General features: G+C 33.5%; 2 protein-coding genes across 2 annotated transcripts; one reads left to right on the top strand and one right to left on the bottom strand.

Moving 5' to 3' along the window:
• The first annotated feature begins 359 nt into the window (after positions 1 to 359).
• Positions 360 to 15,232, top strand: sfxn5b (sideroflexin 5b). The gene is made up of 14 exons (XM_073820362.1): positions 360 to 515; positions 4,731 to 4,799; positions 5,000 to 5,077; positions 5,159 to 5,185; positions 5,264 to 5,318; positions 7,094 to 7,119; positions 7,388 to 7,441; positions 7,701 to 7,757; positions 8,030 to 8,095; positions 9,148 to 9,238; positions 11,618 to 11,733; positions 11,869 to 11,954; positions 12,165 to 12,282; positions 12,464 to 15,232. The coding sequence occupies exons 1-14, from the start codon at positions 459 to 461 to the stop codon at positions 12,539 to 12,541; spliced, it is 978 nt and encodes a 325-aa protein (XP_073676463.1). The 5' UTR covers positions 360 to 458; the 3' UTR covers positions 12,542 to 15,232.
• LOC141288248 (transmembrane protein 179) lies at positions 15,033 to 20,563 on the bottom strand. The gene is made up of 4 exons (XM_073820363.1): positions 20,059 to 20,563; positions 17,169 to 17,306; positions 16,952 to 17,030; positions 15,033 to 16,841 (listed from the first exon to the last, which is right to left on the bottom strand). Exons 1-4 carry the CDS (start codon positions 20,379 to 20,381, stop codon positions 16,635 to 16,637), a joined length of 747 nt encoding a protein of 248 aa, XP_073676464.1. The 5' UTR covers positions 20,382 to 20,563; the 3' UTR covers positions 15,033 to 16,634.
• Between the last annotated feature and the right edge of the window lie 3,462 nt (positions 20,564 to 24,025).

Below are 24,025 nucleotides of genomic sequence, written 5' to 3'. Positions count from 1 at the left end.
CTATTTAAGAGATATTATTCTTATAAGTAATTTATGATTATATTATGATTGAACCATTCAAGACTTGTATAACGTTTTTAACAAAAGGACATTTCAAATTCACTTATTTAATTTTTATGGATACATATTTTTGTGGTTACAACATAGTGCAAAGTAACCATGCAATTCTTTAGAATCAAATTAGTTATCAAATTAGTATCAAGTTCAAAGTTGTCTGAAGTCATATTTTTAAAATCACTTTGAAAAAAACATTGTGATGTAAGTCTTTCAGACTTTTGTAATTGCAATGGGTGTGGAATGCGCTCTGTCTGCTTTTGTCTTGAGTTCAACAGGAAACTACACTTCCCATGAACCCCTGCGAGCTATTGCTTCACTAGTTTCGTACCCGAGTTGACTATTCTTACAAATTCCGTCTCATGGACCTTTTTATTATTTAACATCACTCCAGCGCTGCTGAGATGGCGGAATCTGCGTCTTGCCCGGTGTTTCAGCTAGGAAAACCACGTTACGAGCAGGTAAAGAGTTTGTCGCGATGTTAAAGTGCATCTTTGTCTGGGCATCTTTGATGGGCGTTGATAAACAACATATGTGTGTAGATACCTTTGCTTTGCTCCAGCACTGTTCTGCGAAAGTCATCCGTTTCTCGTGCTTTTTTGCGTTGTGTCTTTTGCTCGTTGTATCATCGCCATATAACTGGCCGATGCAATTGTTCGTGATGAGCGTAACAGAGGTTTTGGTCGCACCGTTATATTACAAACCCCTAAAACATCAGATGCATGCACAACAGATTTTCTTTTTATATGCAAATAGCAGGAAATGAGTAGGACAGAATTGTTTGGTTTTTTGTATAAGCTGTTGAATACAATCGCCCTGGTTAGTTTTATTTTGCATTACGTGGGAGTGATTTCGCGGGACATTATCAAAGTTCATAATTTTTCTGGAAAGCTTGGAAAACTGCCTGTCCTCCCTCTTTTATTATTTTATCTAAAACAAATGTACTTGTACAGTGTATTCAAGTTTTGCATTTTAAAATAGAGCCGCTTTTGCTGAACGAATGCAAATAATTGTCTCATCAATTGTGTTATCTGTGAAATCTCACGCACTCGTGTCGGTCAAATGAATGACCATCTATTTAAGTCCTGTTGCCTCCATGGAAACACCGCGGTCATCCTAATTAACCCGTTCAGACCCGAATTATATTCCATGGAATCAAAAATATGACATTTATTTATGCTGGGAATTCAATCACAAATGTGCATTTTAATTCAAGTCAACATTTTAAAATGTTGTAAGTGCGTAAAACAGTGTAAAACCTTGAAAAAACATAATCTACCACAAAAATAATTTCACTTAATTTGGCAAATTTGTACTAAAAACTGTTTAGTATATGACTGCAATAGAGTGTTTGCACTCGATTTGGTCAGTTACCTGGATGCGCGACCATACTGGCCATACTCGGATGTAAACAACAGCATGGATTGCACAGTTAATGTACTACTGAATATGTTGTTCTGCTCATTTATGCTGTTTAAACCACGGGGAAAAAACGTGTTAAATCATATAGAGGACTCAGTAAGCAGGAAAAGGCACAATATTGTGACAAACTAAAGTTAATAGGCGGTAAAGATACGTACAAGCAGTATTAATTAAGAAATTAGCCTAATATTTCACCTACCTGACCGGAAATGATAAGAACAAACACGAATGTTGTCAAGATTCTTGCCCTGGAAATCCTGGTTCAGTTTGGGACAAACGCCTCAACTACAAACGCATTTTGTTCTTCAGTTTTTTGCACTCTCCTCCTTGATTTGTTAAAATGTTTGGCAGTCTATAGTACTATTAATGTTTTTCCCATTCCAGCCGATTACTACAGCCCAAAACATGACAATAATTGATCATTTTTAGCAGCAATAATCAGTAAAATATGTGAGTTTTGTTCGGTTCAGTGGCATTGTTTATGTCTGAATGAGTTAACAAGCACTCAGAAATCCGTACATTCACGCCACTCATCAGTGTTTTTCTCGAGGTTTGTTAGAGTCAAGTACACAGTTATAGTTGGGCGTGAAACCTTACATTTATTTATGTGACCCTGGACCACAAAACCAGTCATATTGGTCAAGTTTTAAATTTATACATCATCTGAAAGCTGATGTATGGTTTGTTAGGATAGGACAATATTTGGTCGAGATACAACTATTTGAGAACAGAATGCAAAAAGATATAAAATGCAAAATATTGAGAAAATCGCCTTTAAAGTTGTCCAAATGAAGTTCCTATAGCAATGCATATTGCTAATCAAAAAATAAGTTTTGACATGTTTATGATAGGAAATTTACAAATGGAACAAGATCTTTATCCTAATGATATGATGACTTCAGACAACTTTAAAGTTGACCAAATAACTTGATTCTAAAGAATTGCATGGTTTGCACCACCTTGTAACCACAAAAATATGTATCCATAAAAATGAAATCAGTCAATCTGAAATGTCCTTTTGGTAAAACCGTAATACAAGTCTTGAATGGTTTAAATGAATCATAAATTAATAATAAGAATAATATTGTATAATAATTATTTATACAACATCTGAAAGCTGAACAAATAAGCTTTACATTGGTGTATGGTTTGTTGGAATAGAACAATATTTGGTCGAGATAAAACTATTTGAAAATCTGGAATCTGAGGGTGCAAAAAAAATAATAAAATATTGAGAAAATCGCCTTTAAAATTGTGCAAATAAGGTTCTTAGTAATGCATATTAGTAACCAAAAATGAAGTTTTTGATATATTTACAGGAGAAAATTTACTTATATTTAATATCCTAATAAATTTTGCCGTTAAAGAAAAAAATATATTTTTGACCCATACAATGTATTGTTAGCTATTGCTACAAATATACCCATGCTACTTAAGACTGGTTGTGGGGTCTAGGGTCACATATTGTCTTCAACGGAGGACAGAATAGCATATATTGTCTCTGAAAGCATCCAAATGAAATATTTCGCTCAGTGTTCTTTTTTGATGCCGTCATGAGTTTCATCTGATTATTATGCCATATGCTGCCTAAATGAGTCTGCATTGGGTCCACAGGGAATACAGCCAGACAAAAAAATCACTGCCCCGCTGACAAGCTGGTCGAAGATATTTCTGAAAATATATACAGTCTTTTGCCTGTGTTCACAGAGTGTTAATTGAATCAAAATCAAATTGGTTTTTATGGCAAAATCCAGCACATGTGCATTTGACTGCAGACAGTTATCTCTTTTATTACTGCCGTTTTTAGATGAAATCAATGCATCTGAAGGATATGGGTGTATGTTTTCTTCCTGCTCCATCTCGGCTAACTGTGTTGCATATTCTCTGGGGAGCAGAAACACATGCATAATTAACAAGTCTTCTCCAGCAGACATGCACTCACATGGCTCTGCAACAGCTTTGAAGCTAGTGTCTGTAGCCTAGAAATAGCGTTATTACCCGAGCAAATTCGGTTAAAAAAATGTTCTTGCTCTCTTCACCACATATTGTAAGGTAAAATGGATTTCTGCTTTTTTGTGCTTTGTCCCTGGATAAATCATTTAGATGCAGTTGATTAAAGCTGCTTTTTTACACTGCGTTCTTTGCCAAATAAACCCTTGGCATGCTCAACCATCGGGCCTCCGAAACAGTTGGCTCTCAGAAAACCGCTTGCCTTGCTGCCTGGGGTTCAGAGACAGTGGGAATGTTGATGCAGGCAGTCGTCGCTCCTTTGAGGACATTCTGCACAACCTGTCAGTGGGTTGTCATTGCAGTTCTAAAATATTTCAGTCTAACTCTAAACTAAAATTAGAACAGCTTTTAAGGTACAAAACAGCAAGTTTGAATCATGTTTTGGTTTGTGCTGTGAATACACTGCCATTCAAAAGTTTGGCATCACTATGATTTTTTCAAGGCTGCATTTATTTGAAAAAAAAAAAAATACAGAAAACCAGTAATATTGTGAAATATTATTGCAATTTAAAGTAGTGGTTTTCTATTTTTAAGATACTTTAAAATATAATTTATTCCTGTGATGCAATGATGAATTTTGTCAGTGTCACATGATCCTTTAGAAATCATTCTAATATGCTGATTTAATCAGTGTTGGAAACCTTTTTTTGTAACCTGTGATACTTTTTTAGAATTCTTTGAATGATAAAAAGAACAGCATTCATTTAAAATAGAAATCTAACAATATACACTACCGTTCAAAAGTTTGTGGTCAGTAATTTTTTCTTTCTTTCTTTCTTTAAAAGAAACCGATACTTGTATTCAGTAGGATGTAGGATGTGTTAAATTGATAACTAGTATTTTGAATAAATGCTGTTTATTTCTTTTTCTTTATCAAAGAATCCTGAAAAAAGTATCACTGTTTCCAACATTGATAATAAATCAACATTTGAGAATGATTTCTGAAGGGTCATGTGACTGAAAGAAATTCAGTTTATATATATAATATAAATATAAATTATATTTTAAAGTACATTAAAATAGAAAACTGTTATTTTAATTGCACTAATATTTCATAATATTACCTTTTAGCTGTATTTTTGATCAAATAAATTGAACTTTGAAAAGCATAAGAGACTTCTTTTAAAAAAATCTTACTGATTCCAAACTATTAAACAGTGTAGGTAGTCCTGTTTGCATTTTTATCTCATATTTGGTTTGGCTAGGAATGTTTGTGAAACTGAAGTAATGTTTTTCTTCCTCAGAGCACATTTCTTGGCAGGTTGAGACATTTCATTGATATCATCGACCCTTCCACTTTGTTTGTGACAGAGGTATGGAAATCTTGCCTACGTTATAGTAATTGAAGTGAATGAATCACTGAGTTACATTGTTTTAATCCTAGAAGGATCTTTCCTTTCTTTTATGTAGTGTAATTATGTCACATCTAGAAAGAATGAATGCTGATTCTAATTAGCTAATTAATCATTCTGTTGAAACCTATTGCATTCAGATTTCTGTTTCATCTTTATAGAGTCGTTTAAAAGAATGTATCAAACTCCTGGATGATTTCAAACAAGGAAATCTTCCTCCAGGAATTACAGATCACCAGGTGAATCTCAGACGTTTTAACAGATATTTTATGTAATACATGTGGTGCAGTGTTTTATAACAGCTTGTGTTCTGTGTTTAGCTCTGGGAGGCTCAGAAGGTGAAACAGGTGAGTCTTGTGGCCATTGTTCACTGTCACTTTTTAAATGATGCTTGGAATTACAGTCACTGACTCGTCTCCTTTCAGGCCATTATTCACCCTGATACGGGTGAAAAAATCTTCATGCCTTTCCGCATGTCAGGTAAGACCATAGAGAGGGTTAAAAGCATTTAAATAATATCAAATAGTCTTACTGATCCCTGTATACGCAAACATAACTTTGGTGTCAATACAAAACACTTTTGACAGAAATTAATATATATTATTCAGGATCTCTCTCTCTCTGTATATATATATATATATATATATATATATATATATTTATATATACAGTCAACCCAAAATGTATCGACACCTTTCCCACATTATCACAGTTTATTCACTTAAATGGAAATAAAATATGACAAGAAGTCAAGAGTTTAATTGTCAGAGCAAATCCTAATAACATCAGATAACTTTGATAGAAAAGTTATCTGACATTACAGATAACAAAACACGGTCAATTTTACTGGTAGTCCACTGTATGAAGAATTTTTGGGTGTAATATGTCACAATTTACTTTATTTTGCTATCCTCACTTACATAAATGAACTATAGTGTCTTGCACTCACTATAGTAAAAAAATATATAAAAAATATTTCTGGTGTCTGAATAATTTTTATTAATACAAATTGTATTAGTAATACGCTTTTACATTTCCTTTTTTTTTTAAAAAACATTTGAAAAATCAGTAACACGTTACAATAAAGTTCATTATTTAACTACATCAATTAACAATGAACTAAGAGTGAACAAAACTTCTCCAGCATTAATTAATCTGTTATTGTTAATTTCCGCATTTACTAATGCATTATTAAAATCACATGTTAACAAGTTAATGTTTGCTAACATTAGATAATGCACTGTGAACTAACAAACAATTAGTGATTGTATTTTTATTAACTAACAATAACAAATATTAATAAATATTTGTAATAAATTTATTATTATACTATATAACAATAGTTCATTGTGTATTCATGTTAGTTAACACATTAACAAATATTAACAAATGGCACCTTATTGTAAAGTGTTTTCGAAAAGTCTTACAATATACACTACCAGTCAAAAGTTTTTGAACAGTAAGATTTTTATTGTTTTTTAAGTCTCTTTTGCTTACCGAACTTGCATTTATTTGATCCAGAGTACAGCAAAAAAACAGTAAAATTTTGAAATAGTTTTATTATTTAAAATATCTGTTTTCTATCTGAATATATTTGAAAATGTAATTTATTCCTGTGATTTCAAAGCTGAATTTGTAACATCATTACTCCAGTTACACTATCCTTCAGAAATCATTCTAATATTGTGATTTCCTGATCAAAATACATTTATTATTGTTATGCTAAAAAAAAACCAGATGAATTATAGAAAGTATTAAAATATTTTACAATATTGAAGCTTTTGCTGTATTTTGGATTAAATAAATGCAGCCTTGGTGAGCAGAATAGACTTTTTTTATAACTTTTAACTAGTGGTATAGTTTAAATGTACCCAAATTGAATATTTTTTTAATTAAAATAATATTTCAAAATATTACTGTTTTTACTGTATTTTGATCCTTGGTCAGCATAATAAACTGTAATTATATAGAAAGTCTATTTTTGTTTGCTAGTTTAACTGGAATTATGATTTATAATATAGATGTTATTTAAGATGTACACCCGAAAACAGTGATTTTTTATGCATGTGTTCAGCAGTTTGGTCTTGCAGTAAAATTAATAATAGAAATGCACCATACTAATACTGTTTAAAATTAAAGTAATAAATATTCAAACAAATGCAAATGAGGTGAGGAGAGCCATAGAGGTTATTTTTACTCTGTTCTGATTTCTAATTTGTTGTTGATCTTTCTTTTTTTCTGGATGCATTTCACAGGCTATGTGCCGTTTGGAACGCCAATCGTAAGTCTTCTGTTGGCTTATAAAAAAAGATCAAAGTGCAAAACAAAGACCACACAGACAGAGCAAATATGAGAGAAGGCAGCCTTGCCAATCATTATGCATCCAGTGTTGACACATCCAAATCTTCTGAGCACAAGAGCACTAAGCTTCTAAAGTCTGTGATAAACCTTTGTTTGTATAGATAGGTGTAAATTATTAACTAGTGTATTGCTCTATGGCCAGCTAACAAGTTATCAGAAGTGATATTCCTTAACTGATTCACTTGCAGGTTGTTGGCCTTCTCCTTCCAAACCAGACTTTGGCATCTACTGTGTTCTGGCAGGTAAAGTGGCTTGTTCCCATCATTTAAGCGCCTCAGTGCCAGGAAGGCTAAAAGCTGACTCTGCATCGCCACTGTTTCACAGTTAGAAATACGTAATTAGACTAAAGTAGTCCTATTTAATTGGATTTCCTGTATATATTTAACTTTTACCAGAAGCTGACTTCATAGAAAATAAAATTAGCATTAGCATTATTTGAAAGAGGAATTAAACCAATAATTCAAGTGACTGTCAGGCTAATCAAACATTTCTCTCTTACAGTGGCTCAACCAGAGTCACAATGCTTGTGTGAACTACGCCAACCGCAATGCCACGAAGGTACGCTCTGAAATGCTCTTTTTTTTTAATTTAGGTCAAGTTTATGAGGTTTAACTATTGCAATACAGCTGCAGATGGGCAATCAGTGAAGCGTTTCTTCTTCTCGATTCCATTTGAATGATCATTGTTGTGTCCTGAGGGCCAGACGTCTGTTCTGCGTCCGATTGTGGTTCACAACCTCAGAGTGTTTTTTCATTGCTCAGCGGTCTGTGGTACATTTGCTGCACCTGGATGTTGATGAATGTTTTGTTTCACCCTAATTTTATCTTTAGCCAACACCAACCTCAAAGTTTATTCAGGGATACATGGGAGCTGTCACCAGCGCTGTTTCTATTGCAGTAAGTGATGTGCGAGTTTTGAGTTTTTGTTTATCATTGTGTCATGACCTATAAATGAGCTGGGTCTAAATGTTTGCCCCCATTAAAATGTTTAATGTACAATATGAAAATAATTTAAAAATATTTAATGATTATGAAAAAAGTTTGCTTCCAGAATGAAAATTTCCTGATAATGTACTCAAGAAGTTCTTTCTTCAGTTGAAAAGCAATTAAAATTTTTGAGAAAAAAAATCCAGGATTTTTCTCCATATAGTGGACTTCAATGGGAATCTGTGGATTGAAGGTCCAAATTGCAGTTTCAGTGAAGCTTCAAGGGGCTCTACATGATCCCAGTTGAGGAATAAGGGTCTTATCTAAGCAAAACAATCTGCAAGGTATATACTTTTTAGCAACAAATGCTCGTCTTACACTCGTCTTGAAAGGTGGAAACATGTGGTTAGTTCTTCGTCTGTGTACTCCAGTTCAAAAATGTAGGAAAGAGCGAAAAACCCTTCAGGATTCAACTACAAAATTGTCAGACATCGTTGTTTTACCTTTTTTGGGGGGCGTTTGACTTTCTTTTCACGTTTGCTTTGTAAACATTGGGTCTGTACTTCTACCTATGTTACGCATCCATGGGTTCAAACTAATGCAAGATGAGCATTTGTGGTTAAAAAGTACATAAATGTGTATTTTTTTTCGAAAATGACCAATTATTTTGCCAGATAAGATCCTTATTACTCTGCTGGAATCGTGTAGAGCACTTTGAAGCTGCACTGAAACTGCAATTTGGATCTTCAACCCCCATTGAAGTCCACTACATGGAGAAAAATCCTGGAATAGTTTTCAGAATAATCCTTCATTTCTTTTCGACTGAAGAAAGACATGAACATCTTGGATGACATGGAGGTAAGTAAATTATCAGGAAATTTTCATTCTAGAAGTGAGCTTCTTCTTCACTACCCCTTAGTGGTAGTAGTGTTCTAGTATACTACCAGAACATATTGTTATTAAGTAATGTTTCATTCGTAAATGTCATTTAAATTCTCCTGTAATATTCTGTCTTACTGTAGGTGGGACTGAATGTACTTATCGAGAAATCCAGCAAATTTAACCCTGCCACCAGACTGTTCATACAGAGATTTATCCCTTTTCCTGCTGTAGGTACGTCCTTACACAGATACAGCGTTTTGCTCGACTCAGCAGTCCTTCACTCTGGATTGCATGTAGCTCCCTCTGCTGTTAGTATGAAAGCATAACACATACTCTACCATTCAAAAGTTTAGAGTCTGGAAGATTTGGTTTTTAAGAAGTTCACTTCCAGAATGAAAATTTCCTGATAATTTACTCACCCCATGTCATCCAAGATGTTCATGTCTTTCTTTCTTCAGTTGAAAAGAAAGTTTTTAAGGAAAACATTCCAGGATTTTTCTCCATATAGTGGACTTCAATGGTGAATAACAAGTTGAAGGTCCAACGCTTCAAAGGGCTTTACACAATCCAAGCCGAGGAATAAGGGTCTTATCTAATGAAATCATTAGTCATTCTCTAAAAAAAAATACAAATTTATATACTTTTTAACCACAAATCAGTCGTCTTGCACTATTTTGACCCTATTATTATTCAGTGATTATTAGAATAGCTCAATTTTAATCAAGTGAATCACAGATTCAACAGGGAATTCTTAAAATAAAAGACACATATAAAATAAATATGTGACCCTGGACCACAAAACCAGTCATAAGGTTAAATTTTACAAAACTGAGATGTATACACCATATGATATATGGTTTGTTAGGATAGGACAATATTTGGCCGAGATACATCTGTTTGAAAATCTGGAATCTGAGGGTGCAAAAAAATCAAAATACTGAGAAAATCACCTTTAAAGTTCTCCAAATTAAGTTCTTAACAATGCATATTACTAATCAAAAATTACATTTTGATATATTTATAGTAGGAATTTTACAAAAAATCTTCATGGAACATGATCTTTACTTAATTTCCTAATGATTTTTGGCATAAAAGAAAAATCAATAATTTTGACCCATACGATGTATTTTTGGCTATTGCTACAAATGTACCTCAGCGACTTAAGACTGGTTTTGTGGTCCAGGGTCACATATTGTATTTTTCGCCTACCCATACAGTAGATGTACACAGAGGTACTGACCCAGTGTTTACAATGTAAACATGCAAAGAAAGTCAAACACCCTTTTCAAAAAAAGATTATACAACAATGTTGGACGATTTTGAAGTTAGGGAAGAAAAAGAGATTGAGTTTTTCCCTTCTACCCTACCTTACTGAACTAAAGTACACAGACAAAGAACTAACCATGAGTGACTTTTCCAACATGATTATGCAATTGCTGAAGAATTTGTGGTTAACAAGTATATAAATTAAAATTTCACTAGATAAGAGCCTTATTCCTCAACTGGGATTGTGTAGAGCCCTTTGAAGCTGCAATCCCGTTGGCCACCACTGAAGTGAACTGGAAGTGAACTTCTCCTTTGATGTTTTTAAAAGAAGTCACTGATTCATTTGATCAGTAATACAGCAAAACAGTAATAGTGTGAAATATCATTACAATTTAAATGAACAGTTTTCTTTTAAAATTTATTTTAAAAAATGTAATTTATTCCTGTGATGGAAAAGCTGAATTTTTAGCACCCTTCATAAATCATTCTAATATGCTAATTTGATGCTCAAGCAAAATGTCTTATTATAGAATTATTATTATTGAAAATTGTTTTGTCCTTTGATATTTTAGTTGAAACCGCGATGCATTTTTATTCAGTGATTATTAGAACAGCTGTATTTTGATTATGTAAATTACGGATTCTTAAAATAATAGACACATATCACATAAATATAAATATAAAGCTATTTTCACCTATCCATGCAGTGCAATCTATATTAAGACAAACAAATGACCTTCCACAGAAACTGAATATATTTTTTTCAGTTTAGCATGGATGGTCTGCATTAAAGGGTTAGTTCACTCCAAGAATAAAAAATTCCTGATAATTTCCTCACCCCATGTCATCCAAGATGTTCATGTCTTTCATTTTTCAGTTGAAAAGAAATTAAGGTTTTTGAGGAAAACTTTCCAGGATTTTTCTCAATGTAGTGGACTTTAATGGGAACCAACAAGCTGAAAGTCCAAATTCCAGTTTCAGTGCAGCTTCAAAGGGCTCAACACGATCCCAGCCGAGGAATAACGTTGTATCTAGTGAAACGATCGGTCATTTTCTTTAAAAATGTAACTTGCTCTAGTTAATTTGTTTTCTTTATTTTATTTTTTTTAATGTCTGATCATTTCACAAGACAAGGCCCTTATTCTTCGGCTGGGATCATGTAGAGCCCTTTGAAGCTGCATTGAATCAGCTATTTTGACCTTCAAAATCCTGGAATTGTATTCCTCAAAAAACGTCATTTGTTTGCGACTGAAGAAAGAAAGACATGAACATTTTGGATTACATGGGGGTGAGTTTCATTCTGCAAGTGAATTTCTCCTTCATGATGTATATTTTACTTTTCAGCCAGTGCGAACATCTGTAACGTGGCTCTGATGAGACACAATGAGCTGTCTGAGGGAATCGATGTGTTAGACAGCAATGGGAATGTAGTGGGATCCTCACGGATAGCTGCCAAACATGTGCGTATGTCAGTTAGGACACCCAACTTTAATTTGTCAATGGCTTTTTTTTGCCTTTAATGTTTTTTTTATTATTCAAATCAATGCAAAATGTATTCTAACTAGTTACAAGTAATTATTTTCCTTTTTCTTCAGGCACTGATAGAGACAGCACTAACGCGAGTAGCGCTACCACTGCCAATCTTTGTCCTTCCACCGATCATAATGGCCTTCTTAGAAAAGTGTGGAGTTACTTTTGCCTCACTTGAATTTCTGAATGGGATTTATCAATATCAATTAATCAATATTAATTGATATTGATATTAATCAATATTAATTAATACTTTATATTATAAATATATATTATTAACATTATATATTATGAATTAATTTTTAACAGCTACAAAAATACAGTCATGAGAGTCTTCTGTGTTCTTTCTGTCCTCCTGCAGGCTTCCTCTGATGCAGGCTCATCGCAGAATGATGCTGCCTGTGCACAGTTTAGTATGTCTGGCAGTTTTTGGTCTGTCCTTGCCGCTGGCTATCAGTCTCTTCCCACAGATGTCAGAGGTACTGCAGCAACACCTGCATCACTTCCCCTCTTCCTCTACAGCAAACAATTGCTGCAGCAGGTTTAATTTTGTCTGTCGACCTTATGCCATTAATCTTAACGTGTGTGTGTGTGTGTGTGCTCGGAATAATAAATATTTTAGCAGGGAATCGCTTGCTAATCATTCTTTGCTCCTCACAGATCGAGGCATCTCACCTTGAGCCGGAAATTGCCATGGCAACAGATTGCAAGGTGCTGACTTACAACAAGGGACTGTGATGAAAGAGAGAGAAGTTTAATCAGCTGTCGAAGATTGCCAAGGACGTGTAGCATAACAGGTGCAAACAGTACTGAGGAGGAAAAATGCATTCTGAGCAATAGTTACCAGCTAACCCTTTCCTTCAAGGAATAGTTCACTTCCAGAACAAAAATGTACAGATAATGAATGTGCTCACCCCCCTGTCAGACAAAATGTTCATGTCTTTGTTTAGTCGTAAAGAAATTATATTTTTTGAGGAAAACATTTCTCTAGATATAGTGGACTTCAATGGGGACCGTGAGATGGAACTTCCAAAATGGAGTTTAGATGCAGCTTCAAAGGGCTCTAACCGATCCCAGCCGAGGAAGAAGGGTCTTATCTAGCAAAAACGATTGATTATTTTTTTTTAAAAGTACAATTTATACACTTTTCAACCACAAATACTCATCTTTTCTAAGTCTGTGGTGACTCTGTTTCTTCCAGTTCAAGACAGTTAGGGTATGTCAAGAAACTCCAATCTCATTTTCTTCTCCAACTTCAAAATCGTCCTACATCGCTGTTTTAAATTTTTTTTTGTAAAGGACATTTGACCTTTGCATGTTCACTTTGTAAACACTGGGTCGGTACTTCTGCAGCGATGTAGGGCGATTTTGAAGTGTGAGGAGAAAATGACTATGTTTACATGCGCACAAATAATAAAATAGAGTAAGGACCTAATCGCATTATGATGTTTACATGTCAAGAGCAAAGCTGGAATTTCCTATTCCTATATTGGAATTCCTACTAAGAATTATGGTTATTTTTTACCGCCATTATTCACATAAATAAATGAATTCAGTAAGAGTAGGAGTGTTACTGGCCACTATTTTAATTAATTTGTCTAATGCAAGACGCCTGCGTATGGTTGTATTGCATGCTTTTTCGGTGCAGGTGCGTGTCACGTTATTCGTGTACGTCACGAGCACATGCGCACTCTGGTCAAAGCGGCAATACTGAGATTAAGGTGTTTACATGCCTGTATATTTCGATTAAAATCGGCGTGCGCCACCTATGTTAATACGATTATGCTTGCTGCGATTATGAACTTAATCGCATTATTATAATCAAAGTATTGCATTTACATGAGGTAAAGTTTAATTGCAATATTGCCAAAATCTCATTATAATCGCATTAAGAGGGTCCATGTAAACACATTCAATGAGATGTTTTTTGACCTACCCTAACTGTCTTGAATCAGAAAGAGTTCACGCAGAGCTAGACAAGACAAGCATTTTGGAAGTTCAAACTCAGGGGCACCATAGACGTCCACTATATGGAGAGAAATCCTAAAAATATTTTCCTCAAAAAACAACTTCTTTACGACTAAAGAAAGACATGAACATCTTGGCTGACAAGAGGATAAATACATTATCTGTAATTTTTTTGCACTTCTCCTTTAACTGCTGAGCCATTATCAGTTTTATAGAACTGCTGAAAAAGTAATAATTACAGTATATACCATTTTACTGACAACTTTGACAGGGAGGAAACAAGGCCTTATATTACATGATTTTATATATTAATAAATATAACAAATTATGAATAATAAGAGTAGTTAGGTGCAGCTTTACATTTTAAATTATTCTATGATATGGTCAGTGAATGCACTTTAATGAAAATGTATTTGCAATTAACTGTGTTTATTTGCATGTCACACTTAATATTTTCCAAATCCTTGAAAAAAATGTTTATTTCTTGTTTTTATGTGTACTTGTACAGAGTTTTAGTCTTTAAGTATTAACATTTTAAAACTATTTCTATTGCAGTATTGACCCAAATATATGTTTGAATTGTACTATTTTCGGGACTCTGTGGTCTGTTTGAACAATGAATATTTTATGGTCTTGTATTAACATTTATTTGGTTAATAACATAATTTTGACAAATATACACTACCAGTCAAATGTTTTTGGACAGTAAGATTTTTGTTTTTTAAAGAAAAGTTACTTCTGCTCACCAAGCCTGCATTTATTTGATCAATAATAGAGCAATAAAGCAATAATATTTACTATTTAAAATAACTGTAATTTCTATTTGAATACATTTCAAAATTAAATTTATTCTTATGATCAAAGCTAAATTTTCAGCATCATTACTCCAGTCTTCAGTGTCACATGATCCTTCAGAAATCATTCTAAAATGCTGATTTTCTGTTCAAGAAACATTTTTATTATTATTATCAGTATTTTAAACAGTTAAGTACATTTCTTTCAGGATTCTTTGATGAATTGAACGATCCAAAGAAATAATATAAATGAATGCTTTTATTTAGCAAGGATGCTTTAAACTGATCGAAAATTATGATAAAGACATTTATATTTCTATTTCAGATAAATACTGTTCTTCTGAGCTTTCTATTCGTCAAAGAAACCTAAAAGAATTCTACTCAGCAGCTTTGTATTATTAGAAAAGAGTCATTTTAAATAGTAAAAAGACTGTACTGTTTTTGCTGTACTATACAAGAGCAATGCATTTTGCCAAAGTTTGACTTTTATTTTAGCAATTATTTTGTTTAAAAGAACACAACAAAGTTGACCAACTTCATATCAAGACACCATGTTCTATTACCTTTACTCAAATGAAAAGAGCTTATAAATAGGACATAATGGATACAAACAGCAGTATAAAACAAGCTGTCACATTTCCAAACCATTAAACCATTTTCTCTCTCATCTCCCTCCTGCTTCTTATTCAACTGTTTGCATTTCACAACAATCCTCCAGGTCAAAGGTTCAGGATTCAAAAAGGATGAGCAACATTCTTCACATTCCATCTGAATTTCCATCACGTCAATTAAGCAATGCAATATCCAACAAAAGTGGATTTTGAACCAGGAGATTGCATCAACACAAACAGCTTCATATAAGAAACCATCACTGGATTAGAAAGAGAACGTCTGGTTGGAGTGACAGTACCATCTGCAATGCAAAAAGTCACGCTGTGCGCGTATACGTTCACAGTACAAAACAAACATGGGTCAGACTTGAGCACATGCAACGGGCTAGTCTTTCCTTCCCATTCACTTAAAGTTCACATTAATAGCTGAACATATAGTTAGACAATATCTTGCATATGCAAAAGCAATGCATTAATAGTGCAGTATGTCATATATATATATATTTGGAAATCCTTTGACATCTGTTATGGCGAACATTTTACCTCAATGTAAGCACTAACTTGCATGACAAAAACTCAACAAATGCACACAAAAAAGATAAAACCCATTACTGAGGTTATTCTGTGTGTAACATGCATGAGAAATATGAGGATTGTCTGTTTAGATTAGAAGTTAATTCCCTTTTATGCTAATCTTGGACCAGTCTTCTTGTTCCTGATCAAAGGGAACCCCAGGTGTTAAGACTTGTTTGGCTTAATATAATGTAAATGATGTCTCTTACTAAAATATGTAGTAGAAAACCCATGAAAGATTAACATTATTTAAAAGATCCAGATAGTTTTATACATGTTTTGGACTATGGGGTGCCATTATGACGTGAAATGCTTTGGTTGTTGAGCTACAAATGCTACCAGCTGCTATTTTTACAACACAACTCTGAAAATAAAACACTGATACGATGACCACAGCTACTGAAAGAGCTTAAAGGTGGCAATAACTATAATTATTATAATAATTGCGCCAGGATGGCATCTAGCGTTTCTTGTCTTTACCATTAGTAAGCTCTTTCAGTAGCTGTTGTCTGCTAAATGCCTCAAAGGCATCAGAGCTAAAGTGGAGAGAACAAATATGCAGGTCTTTAGTAAGTTTTATTCGTCCACAGGCATCTTCCCATCCTTTTCTCCTCTTCTTATCGCCAAAAAAAAGTAAAGATTTACAATGCTTCTCGTTGCCCTTTGCGGTGTTGTGTTGCGGTAAATATAGCAACAGGTAGTGGCAGTAGGTCAGATCATTGAAATAATAGCACCCCCTATAAGTCTTTCATGGGTTTTCTGCTACATATTTCCGTAAGAGATGTTGTATACATTATATTAAGCCATACAAGTCATACCCAGGGTTCCCTTTAAAAACTGGCCTTTGTTCAACCTCAAAGTGCAACTTCTATGAACACTGTATGGCTAAATAAAAACAATGGGAGTGTGCGAAGGGTGCGAGTGTGGATGCGGATGATGAATGGGACACTCCACTTGAGTTTGGCCCAGGAGGAATTCCTTCTCTCTGGATAAACATGGTCTGCTGATCTGCTGACTGTGGGAGTGATAGAGCCTCAGGAAGGACAAAATAGAGTGAGCCAGCCATAGAGCGGTTACACACCACAGAGAGATCTGCAAAGAGAGACACACTTGGGATAATGCGCTATCATGTAAAATATGCATGTTTTGTTGTGCCATAGATGTCTGAAAGAAATACAAAGTTAATTCAATTGCTGCTTTACCTGTGCACAATTGAGCTCAGAGTAGAACGAGGATGTCTCGACGTCCAGATACAGAGGAACAGACTGTGACTCAGCACAACTGCAGAGACGAAGAGAATTATTAAATACATCACGTTGTAACAACATTATCTAGACATTTCATTAATTGCTGAAACATATGTGCATTCAAACAGCAAACTATCTTTACGTCAGCTTATAGATTTAAAGCTTTGTGTACCTGTACGGTCTGGTGTTGTGGTCCGTAACAGTGTTGCACCAGGACACCAGGCCCAGGGTGAGAGTAACACTGGCCCCTCCAGAGAGGAAGAGCACACAGAGACTCAACAGCAGCGTGAGGAAGGCAGAAAACAGAGTGCTGCAAGAAAAGGAGGGAAAATGAAAACCGATATGTCATGCAATTTAATTTCTGATACATATAAATTTGGTTTCTCCAGTGACCAGATTATAATTCCAACACTATTTCATTTGTATATACACTATTTAATATATATATATATATGAAATGCTTTTATATTGTTCAGTTATTTAGTATATTATATCAATATAAATTATATTTATAAAATATATATATATATATATATATATATATATATATATATATATATATATATATATATATATATGTAAGTTGATGAATAATGAAAGAAAAATCGAATTGGCTCTAAACATTTATGTTCAAAATTATTCAACCCCTGAAAGTAAATTTGGTGTAGAATATTTTATTCTTTAAAACCACCAATAAACACTGCCTGGAAGTGCTTAGATACTTCTGTCACCTTTCTGCTGCAATCTTGGGCCATTCCTCCCCTGAAAAAGCTTTCAGATCACTGATAATCTTTGGTTTTTACTTAGCCACTGCTTGCTTCAAATTCAACCATGTATTTTCAATGAGAATTAAATCTGGAAACTGAACAGGCCACTTAAAACATTCTATGACTGATCCCTGAATCAAGCGTAAGTAGATTTGGACGTATACTTTGGGATGATTGTCCTGCAGGAAAGTCCATTGATTATTAGCTTCAGACTTTGCACAAAAGGCATCGCAATGTTTGCCAAAATGGTCTGATACTTTAATAAATCAATGATATCCTTTGTATGGTCATGTTTTCCACTTCCTGCTACAGTAAAACATCCCCATAACAGGACTGGCCCACCTCCATGTTTGACCATGGAGATGGTGTTCTTCTGCGTATAAGCTTTGTCTTTTTTGCGCTAGACATACTGCTGATCCATACATCCAAAAAGTTCCAGTTTGGACACATCACTCCATAAATCATTCTTCCAGAACTCCAAAGGTCTTTCCAAATGAATTTTGGCATGTTCAAGGCAGCCTTTATGTTCTTCTTGGTCAAGAGTGGTATTCAGCAAGATTCCTCAACATGAAGACTACACTTGTCTAGTGTTCCTCTTGTACAAAGCATTGAAATATTTTTCGTCCTTTCGTTGGGTCATCTTGCAAGTCTTTGGCTGTACATTGCAAGTTTTTCTCAGTTGATCTGATCAAACATTTTATGATATTGTGCTTTTTTGTTCAACAGCCACAAAGGTTTTCTGGTTCAACACACATTAATCTAAGAAATACAGCTGCCAGATGTGTCTCTAGGGACTTGTAATGTCTTAGAAATCTTCATGTAGTTTTAGACTTTCTAATATAGCAAACTATATTTTCTCTATTGATTTTGTGTGAGCTTTGTTGACTTTACCATATTTGCTACTCACCACATGCATGGGCTAAGAGTATACTATGTGTAACACCCCAAGCTAATTTCATTTTTAATAAGTTTGTAAAGGCTTAAGACAATTTTTTAAGACAATTTTGTTCCTTACCATAAAAATAACTATCTTAAAACAGCAATGTTGAATAGGGGTTGAATAATTCTGACACAGCTGTGTTATTAAAAAAATCCTATAACTCAAAAACATTACATTATATATTGACATTATCACTTTTTAATATGCCAGAAAACTGTTGTAGATGCAATTTAGTCCTGGATCTTCAGAAAGAGCAAAAAACATTTGTAAAGTACTGCAGTCTCTGGGGGGTTGAATAATTTTGATTGAAAGTGTATATACACACACACACACACACACACACACACACACACAGGCGATCAAAATTAGAGAACAATTTATAAACAATTGAACAATTCTGAAATGATGTCATCTTCACTGCTCAACAGTTGAAGGAGTTTTTGTCCCGTCTATACCATGCTACCAGAACACCTTTTCCACAAAATAACTGAGGCATTTCAACAAAAACCATTATTTTGCAGAAAACACACTGATCAAAATTAGAGAACACTTTCAGATACCTCCCAGTTCTCTAATTTTGATCACCAGTGTATATATAATATACAGATACATACATAAAATTAATGTTTAATATTATTTATTAAAGTATTAAATAATTGAGTAATATATTTAAATATATAATTTAAATATGTAATTATATGTTGTACTTATATTGTATGTATATGTGTGTGTGTGTGTGTGTGTGTGCGCGCGCGCATTTATATTAAACATTTAATGTTTTTTAATTTACACAAATATTAACATTAAACTGATTTTTTTTTTTTTTTTTTGCAAAAACAGGTAACTTTTTTAGTTTTCAAAATTAGTTTTTTATTGTTATCATGTTCTTGTGTTTTATTGTGTTGGATATTTATTTAATAAAAATAACCCAACTGATTTTTGAAAAAGGTTAAAAACTGAGTTATGTTTTTGCAAATGAACTTCTCATATACAATATATATTTCAATTTTAATTTAATATATTTATATATTGAAATTACATAAATGTTATATGATACTAATATAAATGTTTTCAATATAATAATTATAATAATGTTTATTTATTATGGTCTTGTCTAATACTCAAAGCAATAAATATAACAAGCGCTTAATATACACAAATATCAGAACATTAAGCAGAATGTTTTTAATTTCTTTTACTTACATATACAGTACATAGTTTCACTTTATGTTGTTACTCAATAAAATATGCCTATAGTAGTTTCTACTCTTATATAGATATTAAGGTACCATTAACGGATGCAGCATTGTAATGTTTAAATTTTATTTAAATTTAAATGTCACATAAAGACTTACTCGTCATGCCGCCGATGGAGGTAGAACAGGCTCCTCCAGCCCTGAACTGCTCCGTACAACACGGTGAACACACCGACAAATGTGGCGAACTGGCACGCCGCTAACGGACCCCATTGTTGCACCACCAGATGAGTGACCGTCCTGGACTCTCCCTCGCCCACCGAGAGGTTCTCCGTCCTCCAGAACCCTTGACTAAACAGCGCGCACCTTCCCTTGAAAGCGGATCCGTTTAAAGCGAGCGGCACGACCACCAAGAGCCCAGCTATAACGGACAGGGTGTAGGCGACGCAGTGAGCCAGCAATAGTCGGCGATCCAGCTCCATGTACTCGAAGATTAGTTTCAGCTCGTGGGTGGAGGAGTGTAACGTTAGCCTACCTGCAGGAATCTCGACGTTTGTTTTCAACAGTGTACCTGCAAATGTAAAGCATAAATACTAGTGGAATTTTACAGCACAAGCACAACACAGACTGTTTGTGTCGGGACTCCTCCCCTCCGGCGGCGGGACGCTGGTTACACAACGGTTCAGCTCTGCTCTGACTTTTTGACGGGCTGTGCGTGACGCACTCACACGATCATCACGTACACGCCGCTACAGAGCTGAAACAAACTGTTTGATTTAACTATTTTATACCAAATATGCGTTCAATTTAATTTGATTTTAAGTATTTAAGACATTTAATTGAAAAAGTAAATAAAAGAGGTTGTTGGGTTGCTGGGGGTTTTCCATGACAAAGGCAGCGCCACACCCCTTTTAAAGCTTAATTCGGTCAGTGGATCAGCGCTGCGTGATGCTGAAAATGGGTCATCCATCATGACATCATGGATGTTGTTACCATTGGAAACGTTTAAAGTGGTCTGGCATTTAAACAGACCCACTTTACAAAAAAATGCAATAGACATTTTACACCCACCAGCTTTTAAAAAAAAATTATGAAAAGTTCACATTTCATACTTTAAATCTGAAGTTCAGGTAAACACATATTGGAATTCTTTTATATTATATTTTATATGACATATTAAAAATATATTTAAAAATAAAATATATAAAAAATATCACAGACAAACAATATTATAAATGTTATAGTTATAGCCAGATATTTATAAGAACTACATTTCTCTATATACCATAGATAGATAGATAGATAGATAGATAGATAGATAGATAGATAGATAGATAGATAGATAGATAGATAGATAGATAGATAGATAGTGATTATGTTCATATATAAATTTAATTTCTAAATTATTTTTTATACATTACCAGTTTTTAGATTTTTAATGCTTTAAAAGGTAGTATTTAAAATAACTTATTTTAAATTAATTAAATTATTAATTAATTAAATTAAAATTAAACTTATTTTATACTTTTGTTTTCAATTTGAATATATTTTAAAATGTAATTTATTAAAAAATTTGGCATCATTACTCCAGTCACATGACCCTTCATAAATCATTGTAATATTCCGATTTGCTGCTCAAAAACATTTATTATTATTATTTTTATTAGTAGTAGAACTATTTTTATTATTTTATTTGAGTAGAACTTTTAAAAGTTTCTTTGATGAATAGAAAGTTCAGAAAAACAGAAACAGAATAGAAAAGAGAAATCGTTTGTAACATTATAAATGTATTTATCATCACTTTTGATCAATTTAAAGCATCTTTGCTAAATAAAAGTATTAATTTCTATAATTCTAAAAACTTTTGTTTTGGATGTGATTAATCGTTTGACAGCACTGAAATAAATAAGTCAAAATAATAATGATGATTATTATTAATAATAATGAATATATATTTTATGCCCTCCATATTTTTAAATCCAAGGAAATACATTCACATACATCACCTTTTTTTCTAAAAGTGTGAATATACACATTTGAATAAAAAGGAACATAATACACTACAAAAAAAAAATGAAAATTATTAAATCATTATACATTTTAATCTATAAAATTAAATCTATATTTAAGGAGTTCATTTGCAAAAACAGATTTCTAAAATCATGTTGTTTTTTTAAATTCTGCATTAAAATAATATTACTCAAACTGCAGTTTTGATTAAAGGTTGTTTTGATTAAATAATATTAAAGGGGTCATCGGATGCCCATTTTCCACAAGTTCATATGATTCTTAAGGGGGCTTAATGAAAAGTCTCTAATATACTTGTCCAACAATTCTCAATAGTAGTGTAAAAAAACACCCTTTTACCTATCAGCTCTGCAAAATATCAGCTCATTTTATCGCATGGGCCCATGGCCCCCTCTCTGCTGAGGGATTACAAGCTGTAATGTTTACTTTAGCCACATTTAGCTGCATTTAGCTGCATTTATTGGTGAAACTTGCCAACAAGCACATTATTAAGAAAGGCCATTTGCAAAGATGCATAAAAAAAACCTTTTACTCACATCTGCTGTGGGTGAAGCTGCCTCACGAATAATTCATGATTTATGAAAACTAATAAAAGCGTTATCTGTTTTTGCCAATGAACTCTTCATTTGTATTTAGCCTAAATGTACTACTATAAGATTGGAAATACGTTTTCATGACCCTGAAATATATTTTGCTATATAAAGGATGAAATTAAATCTATTTTCGGTTTGAGAAATATATGCTTCACTGTTTATATTATAACATATTTAGCAAATATTTTAATTATATTTGGTCTAGAAAAAAAGCTGTAGCTGCATATATTTCACATAATTATATTCACATGTGTATCTCAAGATGTCTAGCACTGGACATTGTTCATAGACAAATTAAATAAACTACTGAGAGTGAGAAGTGTGCTTTAAGAAAGTCTATTTTCTGACAGTTCATTGTAAAATATTGCCATCATATTAACATTTACAATTATTTTGCATATTGTTATTTTTTTTTATTTGAAAATGCTGTCATTCATCTATCATTAAATTTATTATGCATTATAAATATATGGTTTTTTTATTGTTATTTTTGTTTGTTTGTTTTTTGTTCTAATATTCTTTTTCTATCTTCTGTGGTATTCAGTTCTATCAAGGATGGATCATCTTCTGTACCCTGACTGGTAGTCGTTGCACCGCTTAGCTGCTTATTTGTAAATATATTCTTATTAATTTTGTAGTTAACCATCTGCTGTTTTTGACACCATCCGTCACCCACCAAGTGATGCCTCACTATTGGTCTGTCACTGTCAGTGCGAGAATCTAAAGCAGCGTCTCGCTATGGTAAGAGTGCTTCAGGTGAGCGATAGGTCAGTGAGAGTGTCACACCACCTGACGCTGAGGCTCATTCCCATAGATATGGTGTGATGGGACAGCACTCACTAGCCAACGCTATCCTCCGCCATTGAAGACAGCAATCCCACAAGAAGTTGACAACAGAGTTGGCAATCCATCACCCAATGAGGTGCTTCATCAAGCTCTTTTATTGCTATTTTTATTTTCTATATTCATATATGTGACCCTGGACCACAAAACCAGTCATAAGGTTAAATTTGACAAAACTGAGATTTAAACATCATATGAAAGCTCAATAAATAAGCTTTCTATTGATGTATGGTTTGTTAGGATAGGACAATATTTGACTGAGATACATCTATTTGAAATCAGAAATCTGAGGATGCAAAAAAATCAAAAAGACTGAGAAAATCACCTTTAAAGTTGTCCAAATTAGGTTCTTAACAATGCATATTACAAATCAAAAATTACATTTTGATATGTTTACAGTAGGAATTTTACAAAAAATCTTCATGGAACATGAACTTTACTTAATTTCTTAATGATTTTTGGCATAAAAGAAAAATCTAAAATTTTGACCCATGCAATGTATTTTTGGCTATTGCTACAAATATACCCCAACGACTTAAGACTGGTTTTGTGGTCCAGGGTCACATATGTATTCTATTGTTGTTATTTTTTTATTTTGTGTTAATTTATATTGGACGTTCTCGAGCGCACTCATTCAATCCCACAACGCACCGCAAAAACGA

This window comes from Garra rufa, chromosome 16 (genome assembly GCF_049309525.1).
Source record: "Garra rufa chromosome 16, GarRuf1.0, whole genome shotgun sequence".
Lineage (NCBI taxonomy): Eukaryota > Metazoa > Chordata > Actinopteri > Cypriniformes > Cyprinidae > Garra > Garra rufa.
Note: the sequence above shows the minus strand (reverse complement) of the source record. Positions and strands in the feature narration are given on the sequence as shown.

Coding starts and splice junctions, on each gene's coding strand:
- sfxn5b (XM_073820362.1), top strand. CDS start 459: ATGGCGGAATCTGCGTCTTGCCCGGTGTTTCAGCTAGGAAAACCACGT. Junction 5,186..5,263: donor AGGCTCAGAAGGTGAAACAG/GTGAGTCTTGTG, acceptor GTCTCCTTTCAG/GCCATTATTCACCCTGATAC. Junction 11,955..12,164: donor ATAATGGCCTTCTTAGAAAA/GTGTGGAGTTAC, acceptor GTCCTCCTGCAG/GCTTCCTCTGATGCAGGCTC.
- LOC141288248 (XM_073820363.1), bottom strand. CDS start 20,381: ATGGAGCTGGATCGCCGACTATTGCTGGCTCACTGCGTCGCCTACACC. Junction 17,031..17,168: donor CACAACACCAGACCGTACAG/GTACACAAAGCT, acceptor TCGTCTCTGCAG/TTGTGCTGAGTCACAGTCTG. Junction 16,842..16,951: donor CTGAGCTCAATTGTGCACAG/GTAAAGCAGCAA, acceptor CTCTCTTTGCAG/ATCTCTCTGTGGTGTGTAAC.